The sequence below is a fragment of the Mya arenaria genome, chromosome 13 (assembly GCF_026914265.1).
Source record: "Mya arenaria isolate MELC-2E11 chromosome 13, ASM2691426v1".
In the NCBI taxonomy this organism is placed as follows: Eukaryota; Metazoa; Mollusca; class Bivalvia; order Myida; family Myidae; genus Mya; species Mya arenaria.
The window spans coordinates 27,355,979-27,379,930 of NC_069134.1; the positions used below are offsets into that span (position 1 = coordinate 27,355,979).

The following is a 23,952-nucleotide window of genomic DNA, read 5'->3' on the forward strand; positions in this document are numbered from 1 at the left end:
ATAGCCACAATTCATAAATACCCTGTTATACTACATAAAAGACTCTAGCATAGATAGGAAGCAGGCAAAAAATATGAGAAAAGTTGGGTAAAAAAACTTAAAACCATACATTAGACGCAGTGGAGATATGTCAATTATCAGAAGCCATCATGTTTGTTATGAATTATGATTTTCGTTGGGAAAATGGCAATGATATTGATAATGTTAACCATGCAATATTTGAGAATGATACAATTTGTTAAACCAACAACCTTATGGCAATTTGTTTACCATTTCTGACCAAAGCACCAAATTTCACTCAATCTAAGTGTTTAAGCCTCAAAGGTGGTCATACTTATGTCCAATACCAAATAAAGGGGTTAGAAAATGAAAAGAAAAGCAAAAAAACCTATCCACACCTTACAATGTGGGAAGTGTTTATTAAAGCTGCACTCTCACAGACTGACTGTTTTGGCTTTTAACTTTTTCTTTTTTTTTGTCTTGGAATGAGCCAATTTTTGCCTAAATGTCTAGAATGAAGTGATATAAGAAGGCGGACTAATGCTCAGATTGCAGTGTTTCATCTCTATGGGTAAAATTTGATGTGTAATGGCTAAAAGCACTCAATGAAAATTGAAATTTTACGATCAACTGAGATCTGTTCTATTGTAAGTTCTTATATGATTAACTTGAATGCATTGATGCCCAAATCAGCTGATTCTGTGACAAAAATTAAGACAAAAGTCAAAACTGTCAGTCTGTGAGAGTGCAGCTTTAATTGAGGTGATGTAATATTTTTCTCTATCCAATACTTACTCTTCTAGTGGTATCATATCCTGGCAGGTTTTGATGTGGCTGATGCTGTTGTCGTGGTAATGTTCCATTGGGATGCTGCGGTTGCTGTGGATACCTGTTGTCATGGTAACCAGGCATCTGGGGATGGTTGGGGCTACGACCCCCAGGGGGCATTTGATTGTGACGTGGGGGTGACATATCATGCTGATCCCTTCGTAATGTGTTACTGTCATAAGAATCATTGTGTGGCCTATAGGAACTCTCCGATCGCCGATCCTCGAAACTCTGATCCCGACTGTTCGGATGTGACCCGCCTCTATAATCGTCGCGCGGGGGCTGCAATCTCCCATTATCAGGGTAGTCGCCCCTTTGATCATATCTGTCATTAGGGTAGCGATTATCTCGCAATTGATTATTTCTATCTTGATGCATATTATTGTTTCTAGGATCTCTGTTATCATGCTTGCTGAATTGATCCTGAGGGTGCATTTCCCGCGGGTCACGATTTTCCCGATTGTACGGGGGAGGACCGGGGTACTGCGGGTGATTATTACCAGGATGACCCATCGGGCCGTCCTCTTGTAATGGAGGGTGGTTCTGGTCGGGCTGGTATCGTCGCCGAGAGGGTGGGCTGGTATTTCGGAGAGAGTTTGATCGGGCCACTGAAATCGCCACACTGGAGCCATTCATCTGACCTTGAGCGTTTCCTCGAATTATGGTCTGAAACAGATGAATATTTAGAATATATTAAAAAAAAAATCCTTAAATTTGTGACATTATGTAACATGCAGATAAGTTTTAATTCCCCTTCTGAAAATCACCTCAATATGGATTTTTTTCATTAAATTAAGTCGGGTTGTAAATATGTAGAACTTTTTTTGTAATTTAAGGTAGTACGACCCTAATGGAAATCATTTCAAACTATGATCAGCTGGATAATTTCTAAATGTGTATCATTTCTTGGATTCAATATTTAAAAGATTTTTACCAAGAAATAACAACTTTGTCTAAACTTGAATTACCCTACCCCCCATTTCAGATTTTTCTTTATAATATTAAATATTCATGACCTTTTCTTAATAAGTGTTTAACTTTTAACTGTTAAGAAACAAATTGCGAAAATCTGAATATATTTTCGTCTCATTAAAAAAAATTAGCTAGAAATTCCCAACCACCTATTTCAGCCGAAACTGAAAGTAACGAAAACGTCAAAAAAGCTAATATTTATGAGTAGCAATGCATTTATTACTTTTAAATTAAAATACAATATAAACTTCTAAATAAACTGTGAGCTAATGAAAACAAAAAAAAGGGGGAAAAAAATATTTGTGCATTAGGTTGGATCAATGCGAAACCTAGCTTAAAACCCTCCAAAGATTTGTAGTCCTACAGGCTAAAGCATTAAAATTGATGAGTTACAAGTGGAGTTTTTCATTACGAGCGTTCTACCTTAAAGCTTCACTCTCACAGATTGAACAAACATTTTGACAACTTTTTTATTATTTTATCTTGGAACGAGCCAATTTTTGCGAAAATGCATGTAAACCAGTTATACAAGACTGCTGACAGAAAATTAGATCGCAGATTTTTATATTTAAGTTCAAAATTTGATGTCTTAGGCATTTTTCTTAAACAGTTAGTAACAGTTTTAGCCATAAAATATATTCGAACGGAAATATGAAAATCTGCAATCTGATCTATTGTCAGCAATCTTTTATCTTTGCTTTGCAGATATTTACGCAAATATTTGCTCTTTCCAAAACAAAAAAAATTATAAAAAAAATTGTAAAAATGGTATATCTGTGAGAGTAAAGGCCATGAAATTAATAGCCAAGTTAATTTTCCTGAACATGAACAGATCATCTTTAAAATACAATCTTGAACAAAAAGTATTCTCAGAAATCCAGATGTCGACACTTACAGTGATGCACTAATGCAGCAACTGCAAATGATTGTTTTAAAGGTCTACCAAAGTCTTGTGCTTGACTCTCCTCAAAGCTATCCTACTTGGCATTATCAGTAAATTTAATGCCCTCAATATCAGTTTGAATGGTTCTTCAGATTTTTAAATTGGTAAAGGTAATAACCCTTGAAACATACTTGAGTGCAAGTGTTTCCTAGCAAAGGGGCATACAATAATCACAGGAGTAATACACCAGTGTTGGGAAAAAAGACCAGTAAAATAAAGGCCCAGTACTATAAAGGCCCAGTACTATAAAGGCCTAGTATTATAAAGGCTCAGTACCATAAAAGCCAAGAAACAAAAAGGCCCAGTACTATAAAGGCCAAGTACCAAAAAGGCCCAGTATCATAAAGGTCCAGTTACATAAAGGCCCATTACCAAAAAGGCCCAGTAACATAAACTCCAGTACCATAAAGGCTCAGTATCATAAAGTTCCAGTAATATAAAGGCCCAGTACCAAAAAGGCCCTGTATCATAAACCAGTAACACAAAGGCTCAATACTATAAAGACATGTTACCATGAACGCCCCAATTAGGCCCAAATCCATAAAGGACCCATGGAGGCCTATTACCAGAATGTTACCATGAACGCCCCAATTAGGCCCAAATCCATAAAGGACCCATGGAGGCCTATTACCAGAAGGTCTATGTACAATTAAAGCATTGTAAAATAAAGGCCAAAAAGAGGCCCAGTACAATAAAGACCCAATGAAGTACTATAAAGGCCCAGAAACATAAGGCTTAGTACCATAAAGGCCCAAATACAAAAAGGCCCAGTACCAAAAAGGCCCAGTTCCATAAGAGCCCAGTAACATAATGATCAAGAACTATAAGGCCGAGTAACATTATGTAAATAAAGGCTTAGTTCCAAAAAAGGCCCAGTACCATAACAGTCAAGAACCATTATAAGCAGCCTAATAAAGAGTCTAGTGCCATAATGGATCCATAAAGGCCCATCACCATAAAAGCCCAGTACTATAATGGCTCAGTCACATAATGGCCCAGTAAAATTAAAGTCCAGTTAGATAAAAGCCCTATACCATCAATGCCCAGAACAATAAAGGCCCAGTAACATGAAGGCCAAGCCCAAAATGGCAGAGTCTCAAAATGAGGTGCAAACATTCACAATATAACAAATATAAAGTCATTTAATTGCACTTTATGGTACAAGAAAAAACTAACATCACTATTTTCAATGAATACATATGATCTTAGACAATTTCCAACAATAAGTATAACTATATCAGTTAACTTGGCCTTTGTGGACCGGTGGACCATTCAGAAGGCTTTTTTTTTTGAAGCGGGCCTTTTTGACCTGGGCATTTTTTGATGTGGGCCTTTTGTGAAGTGAGCCTTTTTTGAAGTGCACCTTTTGAAGTGGGCAATTTTTGAAGTGGGCCCTTTAGATGTTGGCCTTCTTAAAGTGGGCCTTTTTGATCCATGTTCAAAGAAGCAATTAACAAAAGTGTATCTGAGAAACAGCATTCTCAGAAAATCTTTATGAAATGCCGGAATTGATGACAATAAAGTACTTGTGTTTTTTTGTACCCATGCCAAGATGGTGTCAAGAAGTAGACTTCAATAAGCTCTTGTTGTGCACAAATCAATGACACAAGTAGACAGACACATTCCATAGATAGTTTGTTGAGAAGTTCAATCTCTATTCCTGGCAAAGGATGGATCTCTTTCTATTGTCCTCAAAATAAACTTTGATAACTTTTCTCTAAAAAACTTGAAAAGCTAATATCTCATTCAACATTAAAAGATAATATTGCTAATTCCAGGAGAAATTTACAGACAGCATAAAAACCAGACAGTTTAAATTTAAGTAAACAAATCCAATATTTTGGAAGTTATACAAAGCCATTCAAAGTTATTATCAAAACTAGATGTTCACTGAAAACTGATACTTCAACTCATGCATTTAGTGACATATAAATTTCTACTGTCTACTATATAAGAAAATAAAATATGGACAATCAGAAAACCTTTTTTCAGCTTACAGTCACACTGACCTTGACCTTTGACCCACTGACCTCAAAATCAATAGGGTTCATCTGCTGGTCATGACCAATAAGCCTACCTAGTATGAGGTCCCTGGGTCAAAGCGTTCTCAAGTTATTGATCGGAAACCGTTTTTCATGTTAAGGTCACACTGACCTTGACCTTTGACCCACTGACCTCAAAATCAATAGGGTTCATCTGCTGGTCATGACCAATACACCTACCAAGTATGAGGTCCCTGGGTCAAAGCGTTCTCAAGTTATTGATCGGAAACCGTTTTTCATGTAAAGGTCACACTGACCTTGACCTTTGACCCACTGACCTCAAAATCAATAGGGTTCATCTGCTGGTGATGACCAATACACATACCAAGTATGAGGTCCCTCGGTCAAAGCGTTCTCAAGTTATTGATCGGAAACCATTTGGTATTCCGACCGACCGACAGAAAATAAAATATGGACAATCAGAAAACCTTTTTTCAGCTTACAGTCACACTGACCTTGACCTTTGACCCACTGACCTCAAAATCAATAGGGTTCATCTGCTGGTCATGACCAATAAGCCTACCTAGTATGAGGTCCCTGGGTCAAAGCGTTCTCAAGTTATTGATCGGAAACCGTTTTTCATGTTAAGGTCACACTGACCTTGACCTTTGACCTCAAAATCAATAGGGTTCATCTGCTGGTCATGACCAATACACCTACCAAGTATGAGGTTCCTGGGTCAAAGCGTTCTCAAGTTATTGATCGGAAACCGTTTTTCATGTAAAGGTCACACTGACCTTGACCTTTGACCCACTGACCTCAAAATCAATAGGGTTCATCTGCTGGTCATGACCAATAAGCCTACCTAGTATGAGGTCCCTGGGTCAAAGCGTTCTCAAGTTATTGATCGGAAACCGTTTTTCATGTTAAGGTCACACTGACCTTGACCTTTGACCCACTGACCTCAAAATCAATAGGGTTCATCTGCTGGTCATGACCAATACACCTACCAAGTATGAGGTTCCTGGGTCAAAGTGTTCTCAAGTTATTGATCGGAAACCGTTTTTCATGTAAAGGTCACACTGACCTTGACCTTTGACCCACTGACCTCAAAATCAATAGGGTTCATCTGCTGGTGATGACCAATACACATACCAAGTATGAGGTCCCTCGGTCAAAGCGTTCTCAAGTTATTGATCGGAAACCATTTGGTATTCCGACCGACCGACCGACCGACAGACCGACCGACCGACCGACCGACATGTGCAAAACAATATACCCCACTTTTTTCAAAAGGGGGCATAATAACATTCTTCCATCATTTTCAAATAATTATAAGTGCACATTTCTATAATTTATGTAACAAAATTGCATTAAATATATTGTAAAAATCAGAGACAATAATGACTCAAGAAAACAATGGACGATTGATTTTCAATTACCGGAAAATTTATCTGGTTTAATATTGTCCGGAAATCCTATTAAATTGGAAACCAATTAATTTTACTGCAGGCGGGCATGTCTTGGGACAACATTGTGAAGTGATTTTTGCATTATTGCTTGTTCATGTCATTAAATTATACAAGAATATCTCTGTAACAGATTCTCAATAAGTTAAAAGTTACTGTGAGTCTGGCAAGCAGATGCCATTACAGCAAGAACATGCCATTATGGCAAGAATACGCCATTATGGCAAGAATATGCCATTATGGCAAGAATATGCCATTATGGCAAGAATATGTCATTATGGCAAGAATATGCCATGGCATAAAAACAACAACATTTTGTTTTGGTTACCCGACCCTACTTATGAATCAGGAGCTGACCCTACCGTTTTTATAGTCAGTTTGTAAAAAAAAAAAATGATAAAAAAAGATTCTTATATAAAGCCTTACAAAAAAAATAACTGAAAACAGAACAAAAAAAGCCTACCTACCCTACCTTTTTTGGAAATGGATGTAACCCTTTACCTCACCAATTTTTTTTTAGGCCCCATACGGCAAGCATATGCCATTACGTCAAGAGTATGCCATTATGGCAAGAGTATGCCAATACGGCAAGAATATGCCATCATGGCAAGAATATGTCACTATGGCAAGAATATGCCAATACAGCAAGAGTATGCCAAAATGGCAAGAACATGCCAATACGGCAAACAGATAGCAATTTGGTAAGCATATACCACTATGTGTTGTTGTTTTTTCCAGCTGGTCATGAAAATCATAACTCAAGATAATCACATAACTCATTTTAGCTAGAGTTATGGTACTTGAAACATATTAACAAATTGCCAAAATCAAACTTTAGTTTCAAGTTTCATGTGATCCAACACAATAACAATTACCATGACCACATCAATAATACAAAAGCTATTATGACAATACATGGACTTTTTCTTTGAAAAGAGAGAAAGTTCAAATTTAAGGTGTAATACCGCAGAACACGTACTATGCTAAAATATGTACAAATCATATTTTTTAATATTTCTACTGACCCCAAAATTACTCTACTTTCTTGTTATTTATATACCCAATTTAGCCATAGATAAAATGCTAGGATAAAAACCATGCAGGGCAAAAATATGAATTAGAAAAATTGTTTTCCAAATATATATGAATGATAAGATTTTAAGGAAATCCATCGTCAACATTCCCTGTACTTAGTTCTGTTATACTTCATTTATAGCTGGGACAATTGACTGACAAAATCCCAATTCAATGAATATGAATGAGGCAGGGGAGACAACTTTTCTTCCAATGAATTTGCATGTTACCATGAACTATTCTTCAATAACCCTGTAGTGTCAGAGGTCTCAATGGCCAAGTGGTCTTAACTGCTGTTTACTATAATTGTACCGAAAAGAATATTTTTCGATGGGAAAGAACCTGCTACCTTGCAGGACCAATGAAACTGCCTCATTAATTATTCATGATTACGAGATTTTCCTAGCCAAATCAACAAAGTATAATTTTCAGTGTATTTTGGTTTCCTACAAAGCTGAAATCAGCTAAGAATAGACTTTAGCATGAAACTTATAGGTTAAATAAAAAATAACCCAATATAATCGACAGCGAAGTTTGGTATCACTTGTAAACTAACCTTAAGAGGTTGAATTTCAATTGGTGTAATACTGGATGGGTCCACCATTGGTCGCCGTCGCGACGCTTCCTGGGGGTTTACAATGCCCTGCCATTGTGATGGCAGACCCACATACTGGCCTTGCGAGTGGTCGAAACCCGTGTGTACGCGATGCTCAAAGTTTGACGGGCCGGAAATCTGAGGCTTCTTTTTCTTCTTGAACATCTTGTGTGATTCCTGAAAAAATAAAGTATTGCTTTATCAATTATTTAATACTATTTTAAGCCCAAGTAGTTGATTTAACCAGATACCATTTTTTATATATCAATGGACACAGCTCATTGCCAATGAATTTCAAACGCACACTTTATCAGGGCTTCATCAGTGTGTGTATACCACATAATTAATTACGTCATAAATGCTACGTCAGAAAGGCAGCATTTTGCTTCGAATAAAGACTTAAAACAAAGACAACTTAACATTTTCTTAACCATTTTAAATGAAAACAAAGGGCAGTCTATGCAGCTTAAAGATCTCGCCTTCGTTTAATTTCAGGAGTTTGATTTGATTGAGAACACAACTGATAAAAGGCTAAAATAAGGGGCGAAAAAATGTTTTTTGTGTTTATGGTGATCTGAATTTTCTCTGATTTTTTCTTTGAATTTTAATACTTCAGCTTATTACCAATTGTTGTGACAGAAATAACTGTAGAGGGTTTAGACTAAGGCCTTAAGCATGTTTAATGTCAATTCAGTGAGGGTCAGTCGGCTATTAATAAGGTTTCTTCATTCCCCCCCCCCCCCCCCAAATACAGATTAAATGATTAATTTCTACCAAATGAATTGTACAAATGAAAGTTGTTTGCAAACTTAAAGCAATAAAATTATTTGGTTTGGACAGTTTTTTTCAGGTCTGTTATGGGAGGGGAAACACATATATTCATATATATTCATTTTGAGCAAATGGTAATGTGCAACAGAATTTCCAGGGTTTATTTATTTACCTGAAAGTAAAGTTCAAAAATAGTGTTAAAACAAAATCAAATGATAGCAAAAAACTAAATTTGAGAATACACAGCTGAATGAAGTATCAAAATTAACGAAATAGAAAATATTTTACTGCCAACATTAAAATTCCAAGGTGGCTTAGGATAATTAATAATTTAAAAACAAGTCATAGTGTGTAATTTCCACAAGTTCCATTCTTTTATTGTATAAAGGACTGTGACCCATGAGAGTCATTATAAAACGTAGAAAATCACATGGTCATTAATTAGTGCTTATTTATTGAATGTAACAAATGCAAGGTATGTCCGCCACAAGAATGTTGGATTGGACAATTATTTACTGTTTATATGTCTTGTGAACTGTACATAATGTTGTAAGCAAAGTATGATATAATCTATGCATCACAATTTCAATACCAAATAGCCTTCAGAAATAGAAAGTAGATTTGAAGTAAATTGACCATAAAGTCACAGCCATAAAGTCACAAATGTCTACAATATAAACACTAAAATTCGAACAAGAAGAAATATTAAGGTAGCCAGTTAAAATTAAAGTAATACTGTCTTTCAAAATCAATACATACACATGTATAACAAATATGACTTTTGAGTGATAAACCCTTAACTACATGTACTTACTAAATAATGCATTTATGGAAAATATGAATTACTGGTGACAAGATTGTAACCGTGTATTTAATAGCTTAAAACGCAAAAATATTAAATGATTGGCGAGTGCTAAAAGATTTACTGTGATATAATATCGTCTTATTAGGTAGAAATACCATGTTTTCTGCACCTTTCTTACAAAATAAACTCAGTATTCTTCATAAAAACTGTTCTTTTCTACATTTATTCATCTTTTTTGGTATATTAAAACAATTGTATTAATTGTGGTAAATCTTATTTGGGAGTTAGAGTGCATCTTTCATATACATCAAAATGTACTGTTTGTGCAAAATGGCAACTTCCAAGACAAAAAATAAAAAAGTTATCAAAAGGTTAGATCTGTGAGAGTGCAGCTTTTAAATAGTGTTTCATAAACAGATATGATTTAAACTGGGGAATGATTATGTGCTATATTTTAAATGGGGAAACACAGATGAGACAGCATACATGATTGTTAAGTTTATTATTTTAACATGTAAAGTGGTTATTGGCCTCTTAGTTATAGCTGACACTGAAAATTCTAGGTTTGTTTTGAGGAAATACTGTATTTGCTGATTTTTGGACTAGCTGGTGTCTAGTCCCTTTGAAGTCAATAACGATGCTTTATCATTGATACAAATATTTGTTCATATTTCGCACAAAGCTAAAAAAATCTAAGTCTGAACCAATGAAACATAAAAAATCCCGTTTAAAACAAAGATTCATTCATTTTTAGTTCAAAGCTCATTTCTTCCCTTGCCATTAAAAAATGATTATGCATTTTTGAGAGGCAATTTTAAAAAATCATTTCCACCACACTAAATAATTCTGATAGCACTTGTTTTAATGTCTTTTTTAACTATCGAGTCAGGTTTTCACAATTTATCATCCTCATCTTTTAATAAATTTACAGAAATTTAACAACCTGCATAGGTACAATGGGGAAATCTTATCAACCAATGATCTTTTTTTCAAACTTGAAGTGTAATGAGATACATTTAAAACAAAGAAGGTTGGATGAAAATAAATTGGGTTGAATGGAGTGGCTACCCAAGGATGATTTGAATTCAGAAATTATTCTTATTCATGTTCCAACACTCGCCTTGTATAAGGGCCTTTTCTGCCCATTTTTGGAAAAAGACCCTAGATATTTTTGGAAAACTTGCATCACAAAATATGCCGAAACTTGGAAATTTTACAGTAAAAAGAACAAGGTTTCCAGTCTTCTGCGAATGAGGAAATAATTAAATATTAGTTTCTTTTTCCTTTCAAAAGACCTGAAACAGCTGAACTAGCAATTGCAATAAATCATGACTGATAATATTTCATACTGATCTCTGAATGTGATGATACTGATCTCTGAATGTGATGAAAATCAATGATATCTGAATTCAATTACCCCCCACCCCCCACCCCCAAAAAAAAATAAAATAAATATACATGACATAATTGATTATGATGTTGAATGAACCAGTACAGGTAAAAAGTCATTAATAAAAAAAAAATCTGAAGATTTGGAAAAATATCTTATAAAATAATTATTATGCTTTGGGAATGGGTATTCAGACCCGTGGCTACTACAGAAAAAGTCCCGAGTTTCATCTCAATTTCTAGATCTACTACAATGTATGTCCCTCTCTATAATATTGCCCCATTGCACTTCAGTTGTTGATTCCCCAATCAGCCTTATTTCTTGTCCAACTAAAATGACCCAGGAGAAAAGGAGATACTTTGATTTAAAACACCTCTGGTGCATAGAAGGCCATCGGCAGAGATAAATCCTACACAAATAAACAAATATTTCAGTTTCTGTTCCAACTAAAAAATACCAGAGTCACTGAACAAGATAATAGAGTAGTTTTTGTGATAAAGGGCATCGGATGACCAGATACTAGGCAGACAATGAGCATGTGGAATTTATCACATACCTCCCTGACACAATACAACCATACACAATACCCTTGGTCCCAATTATTCCTTGGGGTTATTATTTAGTTTCTTTATAAAATTGTATGTACATTATAAACAAAAATATTTCTTTATAAAAAGACCCCTACAATGTATGTGTCTTACTTAAGATACTATTTTAATATAAACCGTATTTCACATATATATACATGTATATATGTGTTGAGCGTAATTATGCACATGTATATATTATGTGTTGAGCGTAAATACCCACATCTACATGTATATATGTGCTGAGCCTAATTACGCACATGTACATGTATATATGAGTTGAGCATAAATACGCACATATACATGTATATATGTGTTTAGCATAAATATACGCACATAACCATGTATATATGTGATGAGCGTTAATACATACATGTACATGTAAATATGTGTTTAGCATAAATAAGCACATGAACATGTATATATGTGTTGAGCATAAATACACACATGTACATGTATATGTGTTGAGCATAAATACGCACATGAACATGAATATATGTGTTGAGCATAAATACGCATATGATAATGTATATATTATATGTGTTGAGCGTAAATACCCACATGTACATGTATATATGTGTTCAACATAAATATGCACATGAACATGTATATACGTGTTGAGTATATATACGCACATGTACATGTATGTATGTGTTTAGCATAACTATGCACATGAACATTTATATATATGTTAGGTGTGTGTTGAGCGTAAATATGCACATGTACATGTATATATGTGTTGAGCGTAAATACGCACATGTACATGTGTTGAGCATAAATACACACATGTATACATGTGTTGAGTGTAAATACGCACATGTACATGTATAAATGTGTCGAGTGTGTGTTGAGCGTAAATACACACATGTACATGTATAAATGTGTTGAGCATTACAATACAGACTGGACAATGTAGATAGGGAATTGCATTTCAATCGAGTTATTAGTATTTTTTATGTGATTGTTCATTCCAATCAAATTGCACAACCCCGCAAACCCTTCACTGGTAAAATGCTTTTCTGGCTTGCACATAATCAGGATTTTATATAGCAGGGCTGTTCACACCCTTGCGCACAGTGGTCAGAAATTGGCTTTTTGGTGAGCATTAATTGATGAAAGCTGAATTTTCTACCTTCTGTACCCTGTGCGTAGGAGTGTTCAATTGTTTTTATCCAAAGCAATTGTGTAATAATTTGAGTGTTTTCATTCTATTTTCCATGACTGATTCTATATACTCCTTTTTATAAATTAACATTTTCTTTTATTCACGTATTTTGCTTAATCCTATAATTACACAGTTGTCACAGAAAATACCCTGATTTCACTACGATGACAGGTTGTTAGTTTTTTTACGATTTCTTTTTGCTCGATTGTGACAAAAGCTGACAGCTTACAGAACCTAACTCCAGTCTATTGCCTCGGCAGAAACCAGTACTTTTGTCTGTTTTGAAACCCCATGAGAAGGTAACTTTGAGTGGGATCGAACCCACAACCTCTTGGGTGAGAGGTAAACAACTAGACCACTCTCACCTACTCGTTACCCAGGTTATACCACCTGTCAAAAATAGTGAGATTTGTGAAGTTGTGAACTCCTAGTTAAGTAAGCAAGCTTGAGTAACTTGAGAAACATTTTAAGATGTTAATTCACTTAACATAGTTGAATATCAATCATTTTCTACACCCATCCAGAAGATAAGACTTGCATGTCATGAATAAATGAATGGTTACAAATATTTCATTAAAACGCTTACAAAAATATTAGAAAGACATTACCAAGTTAACTTGAAGTGATGCACGAAAGCTCAAATTAAAGGAAATCCTAATTTCATGACAAACTAAAATCCTATAATGAAATCTCTAAAATTTGAGGACTTTCTTTGTTTGTGTTCATTACAACATTAACAATCCAATAACTTTAAATCAAGCAAATAATTAATCTTAAAGTATGAAAAGACACAATGAATAACATTTTTATAAATTACTTATCAGAAAATAAAACAAAAATTAAGAAAAAAAATCCTATAAAAAGTTAGTTCATATTATCCGCCGAAAATTTAATATGATTAAAATTATCATTTTTATGGTTTACATTAATTAAAACAAAAGTAATTTCATTCTTGAATGTCACAATGACAGGTAAAATTAACTCCATTTATGCAAAACTGTTTAATGTCCAAATCTTCATATGAGCAGATATTTCAATAAGTTAAATGAGTGGTCAACATTACATTTTGTCCAATGAGGAGGCAGTATTTCTCAAGTTTTCAAATACATTTATTTTAGTAAATCAGCAGTCAGCCATTATGGATTTAAATCAGGTGAATCAGTAGATTTCAACAGTGGCTGGCTGAGTTAATGGTTAGTTTACACAAGATAATGTCGACCACTACCAAATTTAAAGATAGTTTGTATGTTCTTAAAAAAATACATGGTAACACGACTGTGTTTAAACTTAAACAACCTTTCACTATTTCTTAATTCTTACCACATTTTTACTACTTTTACTAAAAATACTTACATTCAATTTACTGGTAAAAGTGATTTTATTTTATAATATGGTAAAATATGTCCCAATGAATGCATTTAAATTTGTGTCACACTGAATTTCCGATGTATCAGTTCCCAGGTTTGCAGTTTATGCAGACTTACATGTAGTTAAGACTTCAAAGACTGGTTACTGGGTTGAAAAAAAATCTGACAGCAAATTCACAAATAATTCCAGCGTTTTTTAGAAACACCAATAATAATTGATAATTGTTCCATGTATCTAAAAATCGAAACAAAATGTCCACAAAAACAAAAAGTGCACCAACTATAGAATTTTACTGAAATAATTTCTTAACTTTCCTGGCAATGAACTGCAGAATAGGGAACTGAACATCCATGTGTTTATAACTTGACTGCCAATATCTGCCAAAACAATGTGGCACATATTAGAGACCGCTGCTTGCTATGATTACAAACAATTCTGACAGCATTTAAAAAATAAATGTGAATTTGGGACATTTTGGAGGAATTAAATGGCAATCACAACCTGCTCACATTCAATTTTGAAATACTTATTTCACAGTCTGTTAAAATTTTCTTGTTCTAATAGTATTTTTTTTTGCTTTTACTGCCAACAACTACTCCTTTAAGATTAAACCTCCTAAAATGTGTGGCGTTTTTTTATGTAGCTCAGAGGTCATTATAATTAAAGAAACTAATAGGCCTTAGAAAGGAGTAATTAAATTTTATTAATTTCTTCAAAATGGTCATCTGATAAGTTAAACTTTATCAAACACAATATGTTTAAACAGTGTGTTTTATACCATTTCATAAAATGAACTCATAAAAGTATGCAAACATGCAAGTTCTGTGTTTATATAGATAGAAACAATTGTCCCACACTGGACATCAGATTAGACATTTCTTTTGCCACAGATGTAAAAAACCTCTCTTATGACAAGAGTATAATCACTTCCATTTTTAATAGTTCCTTACCACTCAAACAGCATTAATAACAATTTATCTTCACTGTTTTCCTAAATCTGCTCTCTGGAAAATTGTTTTATGCGGACTTATTTTTAAGACGCAAAATAAAGGTGAAAGCCTTTAAATACATCCTTAAAAAGCAACTTCAAAATGATTATATATTGCTGTAAAATACAACATATCATAAGAAAGAATAACTTGAACCAGTCTTAGAGTTGCATCGGTTATAATGTTAAAAATTCACTCTTACTTCCAACTAAGATTTACCACAATTAATATAATTGTTTTAATATACCAAAAAGGATGAATTAATGTTGAAAACAATGGTTCATATGAAGGATACTGAGTTTAATTTGAAGCAAAGGTGCAAGTAACACTGTATTTTAACCTTATGAGATGATAGTATATTACAGTAAATCTTTTAGCACTCACCAATCATTTAATATTTTTGTGTGTTCAGCTATTAAAAACATGGTTACAATCTTGTTATCAGTAATAACTATTTTCCATAAAAACATTGTTTAGTAAGAAGTTTTAGGTTTATCAAAATTTATGTTTCTTATACATGTGTATGTATTGATTGTGTCACTAAAAATAATTGAAGTGTTCAACATGTTATGATCAATGGCACTGAGGTCTTTTGACCAAAATTAAGGACTTACAATTTTGCCTAGAAATGAACAAGAAACTGACAGATAATACAATAGAAGGTGATTAAGTGTGTTTCTTGTAGAAAAATCAGCTCTCTATAATGTGCTTATCATAAGTCTATTTCTCACCATATGTGCACAAGAGTGTTAAGTATATGGTTTTTTTTACAGAAATAGGTCCGAAAATCAGCCACAAATTGCTCCGATAAAAACACAATGTTTTAAGCAGTTTCTTTTTTATCCCGCTAATTTATGTTTATTATTTGTTCCTGAAAATGATCTGCCATCTTTTAAGATGAGGTTTCTTTGACAGGAATTAAATCTGGCCAAAAGATGAACGTGCAGTAAAAATTAAAGTGCTTCTCAGAGCTGGAGTTGGTACTTCCAGACAGCATGTCTTTATACCCAAGTTCAGAGTCTTTGCCAGGTGAGGGTGCTCTTGAAAAAGCATCTGCCTGCCAATAAGCTTTGATAATCATAAAACAACTGTTTACCTTTCACTTTTATTGCCTCTTAGAGGCAAGTAAAATGAGCCTATTTATTTGTAAGAAAAACAGACACACTTTGCCAAATGTTTTTTGAGCCATATGGCTGAACATTGAAAAATGTTTGTTTTTTTCTCACATATATATTCATCAAAGCTAGAAAATTCATTACATTGAAAATGGGGCTCCTTTCTTAATCAATTTGGTCGATATGTATATGTCTTTGCAATACCGGCACCTCAAGTTGTATTAGATTCAAAACATACACATGAATGCCAATTTCAATAGAAGCTATTGGTTGTTCGTAAACTGATATTTTTTTCTAAATGTTTCGACCATAAGCCTGTCAATCCACTGCTATAAATTTGTGTGGGACATTTGAAAGCACTGCTGACCCATCTCAACGGTATTGTCCGCATAAGGCAAAGCTAGATCACATTTGCTGGGAACCAATCTATGCTGGAGTAGGATGACATCAGAGAAAACTCTGATGATGGTCTGCAGTGATTCTGATGTTATGATACCAACATAATGATAACAATTGCATGTACATAGGTGGCTAATCCTGTCTAACATGTAAGCTAGTTAATTTTATTTAAACATGCACATGGCCAAAATAGGTTACAACGAAGCAGCGACAATTATTGAATACCAGATATAACAGTTACTCCGATCATGTGCACAATGCTGGAAAAATTTATATTCCATCACCACATCACAGATGAATAAAATTTAAAATAATTAGGAACACAAAATTATTAAATCTTGGCAAATATGCAATATATTATAGAACTATTTATCATCAACTGCCATTTCAAACTACTTAGCATATATTTCCAGTAAGTATTACGTCAAATCATGTTTTGGCCAAATGTAAAAGGTCATTTTTTTATAAAATTAAGAATAAAATTATGTCATAAAAAGTATCAATCATTTGCATCTGTTGCGGATCAGAAAATTTGAACCATAGGCAATTTGTGAAGCTTAGAACATGGCAAGCCTTGTTACTATCTACTGCATGTGCACTTCGGTCAAATATTCTGATCAGCGTCGGAAACACAAGAAAATGTATTTTAAGATACATATACAAAGGGTTCAAATTTAGCACTCACTCAGTTGCAAAATGCAAGCTAAAATTGAAAAATGTGAGTTGAATTTAAAGACACTCGCAAAACTTGCAGAAAATATGCAATCCTCGAAATACAAAAATATAGATATGAACATAATCCGTGATCAATTCCTTCTCAATAGATATAAAAATAATTTTAGAAATGCCTACTTTCGTTTTCCAATAATCACACAGAAATTGATGACGTAGATTAACATTACGCACACTGGCAGGTGCCTGTTACTATGTGGCAGGTACTCGTTACTATGTATTTTTATAGACTGGTTTTTCATTTCCATTTTGGAGGCGGTCTTTAGCTATAATCGTATCAAGACACAGTTTGTATAATGATAAAAAGCAAAAAAATACCGGTAAGTTATTTTAAGCGTGTTGATTTTAAAATTACTGACAGCTGATGGCAATAATAAACCAGTTCCAAACAAAGAAGGCAAAATTATATAATCCATCCGTTAAAACTGTTATGATGTGGAAGAGGGAGTTGAACATTATATTGACCCTCAACACAGATGACGAAAGGAACATGACGAAAGGAACATTTTCAAAATATTTCGCACATACCAATACTGTCTAATCAAGACTTCCTTAGTATGTAATGTCAGTGTTACATATGATGGTATATGCTGATATCGTTCAATGTACAATTACATGATCATTCATTAAAACAATTACACTATACCTTAAACCATTGTTTTTCATACAATATATACTTTTTCCTTGCAAACACAAAGGTTTGCCTTAAAAAAATATAAGTGAGTGTCTGGTTTTGCGAGGTTGAAAATTTTAGCACTTGCAAAAATTTGCAGGTATCAAAAAAAGTTAAATTCGAACCCTGTATACAGTAACTACTCACTCGACATAAAAACAAAAAAGAAATATGTATACCAGAAAAAAATCATTATGTAAAATGTTCTTAAGGGTATGTTGGTATCAGGTCAATCAGAGAAGAGCTTTTGTAACGACAAAAATATATTTATTCATGTGATTTAGAACCAATTGACAATAACAGTGGTCAAAATTAGCTCAAGCCATGGCACTGGTAAAATGAATTCCCTCTGATCGAGTCTGATAGTACTCTTACCACTTGTCCGTCCCCTCCAAAAACACTTTTCCAATCAATCAATTGTTTTTTAAATGAAGGATTAGAATAACACTGTATTATAGTACAGTCACATATTTGGGGAGAGGCGTTTGTGCTGGCTTGCAAAATAAGCTTTAAGCTTGCAAAACTGACAAAACACACTCGCAAAATCTATGTTTATTTATCTTGACAAAGTAGCCGTCATGCAGTTTCTATTTGCAAACTCATGAGTTTGTCTAGCATGTTACAGAATGGTTATATACATCTCAGGATGTTGTAAAATCGCAAATGAATAGAATAAACGACAAAATGGACCATTACACCAGCGCATTCACCCGGCACTGCGGGGCCACCTGAAAGGTAAAAACACGGCCCACTTCCCCGGCTATCCCCCTGGACCTGGGGGGCTGTCATGTTACAATTGACAAGTGCATAAGATATATAATACCACATGCATACATTTGAGAGCTTTTTTTAGTCACTCGCAATAATAATATTTCATTAGCATTTTGAGAGTCCAAATTTGAGCACTGGACATATATCTCTTGAGAGTTTATTATAGTGAGGATAGTTGATCTGAGTGCCTTGCCTTTGTTACATTACAGACATGGCATTAATAAGATATGATTGAAGAACAATTTGTTGTCAGTCAAAATTTTTGAAACACAGCTGAAAATTCATGTTTAAACTTAAAAGAACATTCAACAGGTATTGTTTAAGTCTTGAATTAACTAGATAGAAGCTCTTACTGACTGACAAGGATAAATATCGCAAAATACAATAATGAGTCACTTTGAAGGTCCAGTCTAGGATGCTTTGAATGTAACCGAAAAGTTTTTTGTTGTTGTTTACCTATGACCCACCTATTACAGGTGTGCATTTATAATTAGAGAAAAAAATACAGAGCAATTTGCACTGTATGGCGAAACGATGTTTGAAATTATTTTAGCAATATATATTTTCTCAACATTTACCTGATTTCAATACCAAATAAGATAGTTTTGACCCAATTTCCTGTCAATTAAACGCCATATTGGTGACTTACATCCGGGGCTTTATGTCAACGACTTCCGCAAGGTGGCGCCAGGTACGAATTTATACCTGTCGGAATCCGAAACCGCTATGCGCAAACGCCGGGATCAACTTTTCGATCGGTCGCTCAGATTTTTGTTCCATTTCTTTAAATCAAGACCGTTATTTTCTAATCATATTTACTACATGAATAAAAGTTGGATTATATTACTCCGAACTCTGCAATTTATTGGCAATACGTATACTGTACAGAACGCCTTTAACGGGTCCTGCCACGTAGCTACATGTCTAAACCATAGGTCTGTGGCTCTTTTGAACGGATGCTAAGAGCTACTATAAGAACTACTATAATATTAGAGCTACTAAGAACTTAAAATAGTGACTAAAAAGCATGTATACGTTATACATAGATCTTGAAATTTACTTTGTAGCGTTCTAATCATAAATTAAACTCCTCAGTTGATCTCATTTTTTATGAGGCTGCCCAAACAATTCAGATCTATTCTGTTTGGTGTTATATGACTAAAATGAAAGCACTGATGCCAAAATTAGCTGATTCTGAGAAAAAGAAGTAAAAAGTTGTCAAATCGTTCAATCTGTGAGAGTGCATCTTCAAAAACACTTACACCTTTCTGCTTCAATATTATAATGTTCACAATCGAGTGGGAATAAAGTGGACAAACTACATTAAATTATTATTTAACACCCATACTCATGGAAACGGCCGGTTTTGGCGATGACGAAAACTACCGAACGCAGTGTCGTCACGCTCTGATGAATTTTTGGTGTACGGCATGCACGCGCTCTATATTTTTTATGAACAGAAAAATACTGGTTCCATCACTTTTACGGGTTTTTTTTCAGGCTCATAGTGGTTGCACTTTTGAAAGAAAGTAGTGCAAAGTGTATATGTGCATACATGTAGCCGTAATAGGGCTCTGCCGAGCTTCGCTCGGTTTAAAGCCGGTATGAGAATGCAAGAGATTTCATTAAAAATGGAAATAAAAATCTTCAAAAAGCGATATTTCGAGGATGAAGTTTTTAATAACAAACAGTTGGTAAAGGTTAAATAAGTATTGAAAAGGTGACGAGACAGCTGAATTGATGCCATCGGAAAGATCGAACCTTAATTTGGCTTAAATAAGTAATATACCAAAAATGTGTGCGAGTACCACTTTGTGGAAACAACCTTCTATCTAGTGAGTTTTAAAAATAAAAACGCCATCTTGGCCATCTAATATGCTATTACTTGGCCACGAGGCTAACTTCGATGCACATGTCACTGTTGAAATATTGGTCCTGTTAATTTATGTATATATACTAAAACCATAATAGCTTGAAATCCGATGATTTTCTAGCATATTTACCCAAAAAAGTAATAAGAAATATACACATTCGAACTGTTTTATTTACTCTCTGAACTAAGAATACGTAAACATTTAACAAACATCATATTAAGAAAAAAAATGTTCAGGGTTTACTCTGCCTACATACATGTATCCCAAGTGAAAGCCAGATTAAGCCAGAAAACGGGTTTTGTGGCTTTGAACGCGTTAACGAGTTTTTCAAGAGTGGTGACCTATATTTGGTGGTCAGCGGACCCAACAACAGCTACGGTTGAACTCCATCTACCTCATTGTAGTGAGTACGTACCATACACGGATACTGGTATTGTGGCGAGTTTGGCCAACTTTGTGCGTGCTTTGAACGAGTAGTGTGTTTCCCAAGAGGGGTGAGCTATACAGGATGGAAGGTGGGCGTGTCCCCCACTACACATGCATTGAGTAACACCCAGACTGAAAACAGGTGTTATGGCTTTTATAGACCAATTTAATTTGTGAGTCCATTATGATATTTTTCCAGACGGTGGGGTTGTAGGTGGTCGTGTCCGATTCAACAAGTCCGCACCAGACTAAACCTGAAAAATAAATTTGGTGGCGATTTGGGGCCGGCTTTACGAGTATTTTGAACAAGTAAACGATTTACTTAAAGAGTGGTGACCTATATAGGACGGTAGAAGTGGGTGTTCCCTACAATATCTAGGAGGTGGTGCTCCGCCAATTCCACTCACGTGAGAAATAAAACTCAGCCGATTGACGGGTTTTGTGGAGATTTGGGGCCAACTTTGTAAGTGCTTTAAAAGTTTTCTAAAAGCGTTGGCCTATATAGTATAGAAGAAATTAGTGTTCATACAACATGTATTATGTAGTACTCCAGTTACTGCAATCTAGTCAGTACCAGACACAGACGGAAAATCGGGTCTGTGGTGATTTTGAGCCGACTTAGTTAGTGTTTTAAAAGGGTAAACGAGTATTCCAAGGGATGCTGACCTATTCGGGATGGTAGGGTGCCGTGTCCCCATATAATACTTATAATAGTAGGAGTTCTTTGTGTATATCCTTCGACTGAGTACCAGACCCATCCGGGAAACGGGGTTTGTGGCAATATTGGACTGACTAATGTGCCGTGTTTTAATGAGATAACAATTTTCCCCAGATTGATGATCCATACGAGATGCTAGGTGGACGTGTCTCCCAAAATATCTAGTAGATGGTATTTTGCCTACTTCATTCTTGTGCGTAAAATACCATGCCGGAAAAGGGATCTTGTGGCGATATAGGGTCGACTTTTCGAGTGCTCTCAACGCACTAACGAGTTTTCCAAGTATGGTAATGTATATGGGGTGGTAGGTAGTCCTGAACGTTTCAACGTATATGTGGTGGTTGTCCGCCTACTTCACTATAATAAGTGCTAGACCGGATAGAAAACAATAGATATTTGGCGAATTTTGGGTTTGCAAGTGGTTTGAATGAGTGAACGAGTTTTCATAAGGTGGGGACCTATATGGGTTGGTAGGTCTAGGCATGTCCAATTAAACAGCTAGCAGGTGGTACTCCGCCTACTTCGCTAATTTATACCAGACGCAGCGGGCAAACGGGATATGTGGCCATTTTGGCCACCTTTTAAAGTAGTTTGAATAAGTAAATGAGTTTTCCCATACTGTGGGACAAATGGGGTGTTAGGTGGGCGCGCAAACTACAATACATATTAGATGGTACTGCAACTTCTCCATTCTATTGAGTAAAAGGCCCAATTCTGGTTAGCGGGTTTTGTGTGGATGTTGGGCCAACTTTGCGAGTGCTTTAAAGTCATTAACGAGCTTGGCGAGCGTGTCACAATCAACAACTACTAGGTGGTAGTCGGCCTATTTCACTAGAAAGTACCGGACAATCCGGAATGCTTTGAATAAGTTAACGAATTTCCCTGATTGATGACCTATATACTTGGAGGGTGATTTTAACGAGCTAACGATCGTTCTTGAATAGGTGACCGGTGGACGTGTCTTTCTTGGTGGTATACTGAACCAGTTAAAAACGTTAAGCGAGTGTCGTGACTGTATTGAATAAGGAAACTATATGGTTTATACAAATCAACTAATAGTGGATGGATCTCATGTGCAAAAATTGTCAAACTAGGTAGTAAACACTTATACATATTTTTAACCGTTTTGTGTATTTTGTAAGTAAAACTGTAAGCACAATTTATTATTTTCCCTGTTTTGTAGGATAATATACAGTCTGCAGTGCAAAGTACCTTTAGTTGCGAGGTTTTTGCAACCGCTTCAAATGCACAATAGATTTACGAACAAAACGGCGTGTCACACAGAACGACAGAGGTGGTCTTGATCAATACTGTTGTAAAAGTATTTCACAGAAACTTAGTCACTTTGTTTCGTCAGTAGATGCTTAATAGAAAATTAGCTATACTTACCCAATCGGAAGTACAAACAATGGTATAATTTGAAGCGTTTAATCAAGTATTCCATGACAATCGGTCCTGCTTATAGCCGCGAAGAGCTTCTAAGAACTACTTAGATATACTTTAAACATTCAGATATGCTTACAAATCATTTTGAAATATAACAATGTAAGGAAATGATTAATGAATTATTATGACAATATTAAAATTCCAGAAAGGAAAATAATTCTAAAGTTGTTTCATGTACTAGTATATGCATATTTACAGAAAAATTATTTATGAGATCTTCGATCATTGGGGTCTCGAAAAAAAGCATCATCATATAAATATAACACGGAACTGTAGATCTGTGGATATACATATAGTAAATTGAAAGCAATGGTCAAAAATGGCCCACACAATTAAATAAAAGCTTTTATATTGCTAAGACTTCTTGTGTCTATATGATTTGAAACTCGTAAGGTTGAGCGTTAAAGTTAATATTAGATCACCAGGTTATGTATTCCACCTCCTTTTTTCTAGTGAGTACCACGCCCAGCTGGAAATCGGGTTTTGTTTCGATTTTGTGCCAGTTTTGCGGGTGCTTAATCAAGTTTACGAGTTTCCCCCAGAATGGTTACCTATATATAGAGTGATAGGCGGGCATACTCCCTACACCCGTGACTTACTAGGTAGAACACCACTTCCTCCACTCTAGGGAGACCCAGCCCCAGCCGGAAAACTGGGTTCATGTCAATTTGGGGCCAATGTTGCTAGTGCTTTAAATGAGTTAACAATTTTCCCCAGAATGGTGATCTATATTGCATGTTAGAATATGTGTCCCCTACAACACCTTCAAGGTGGTACTCAGTCGAAATGATATGGGGTGATAGTTTGGCGTGTCGTCATCATAACCAGCTAAACTCGATAATTAGGGAAACATTTGGTAA

At 35.0% G+C, this 23,952-nt stretch overlaps 1 protein-coding gene across 1 annotated transcript in view; it reads right to left on the reverse strand.

Annotated features, from left to right (window-relative positions):
• The window catches only part of LOC128214073 (serine/threonine-protein kinase PAK 4-like), a 33,051-nt gene extending 13,753 nt beyond the window's left edge, over window positions 1–19,298 (reverse strand). Inside the window, exons 1-3 of the mRNA XM_052920326.1 lie at window positions 19,207–19,298; window positions 7,825–8,040; window positions 796–1,494 (exon numbers count right to left, since the gene is read on the reverse strand). Of these exons, the coding sequence (XP_052776286.1) occupies window positions 796–1,494; window positions 7,825–8,028 (903 nt within the window). The 5' untranslated portion in view covers window positions 8,029–8,040; window positions 19,207–19,298. The remainder of the gene's footprint in view (window positions 1–795; window positions 1,495–7,824; window positions 8,041–19,206) is intronic.
• Window positions 19,299–23,952: the final 4,654 nt, after the last annotated feature.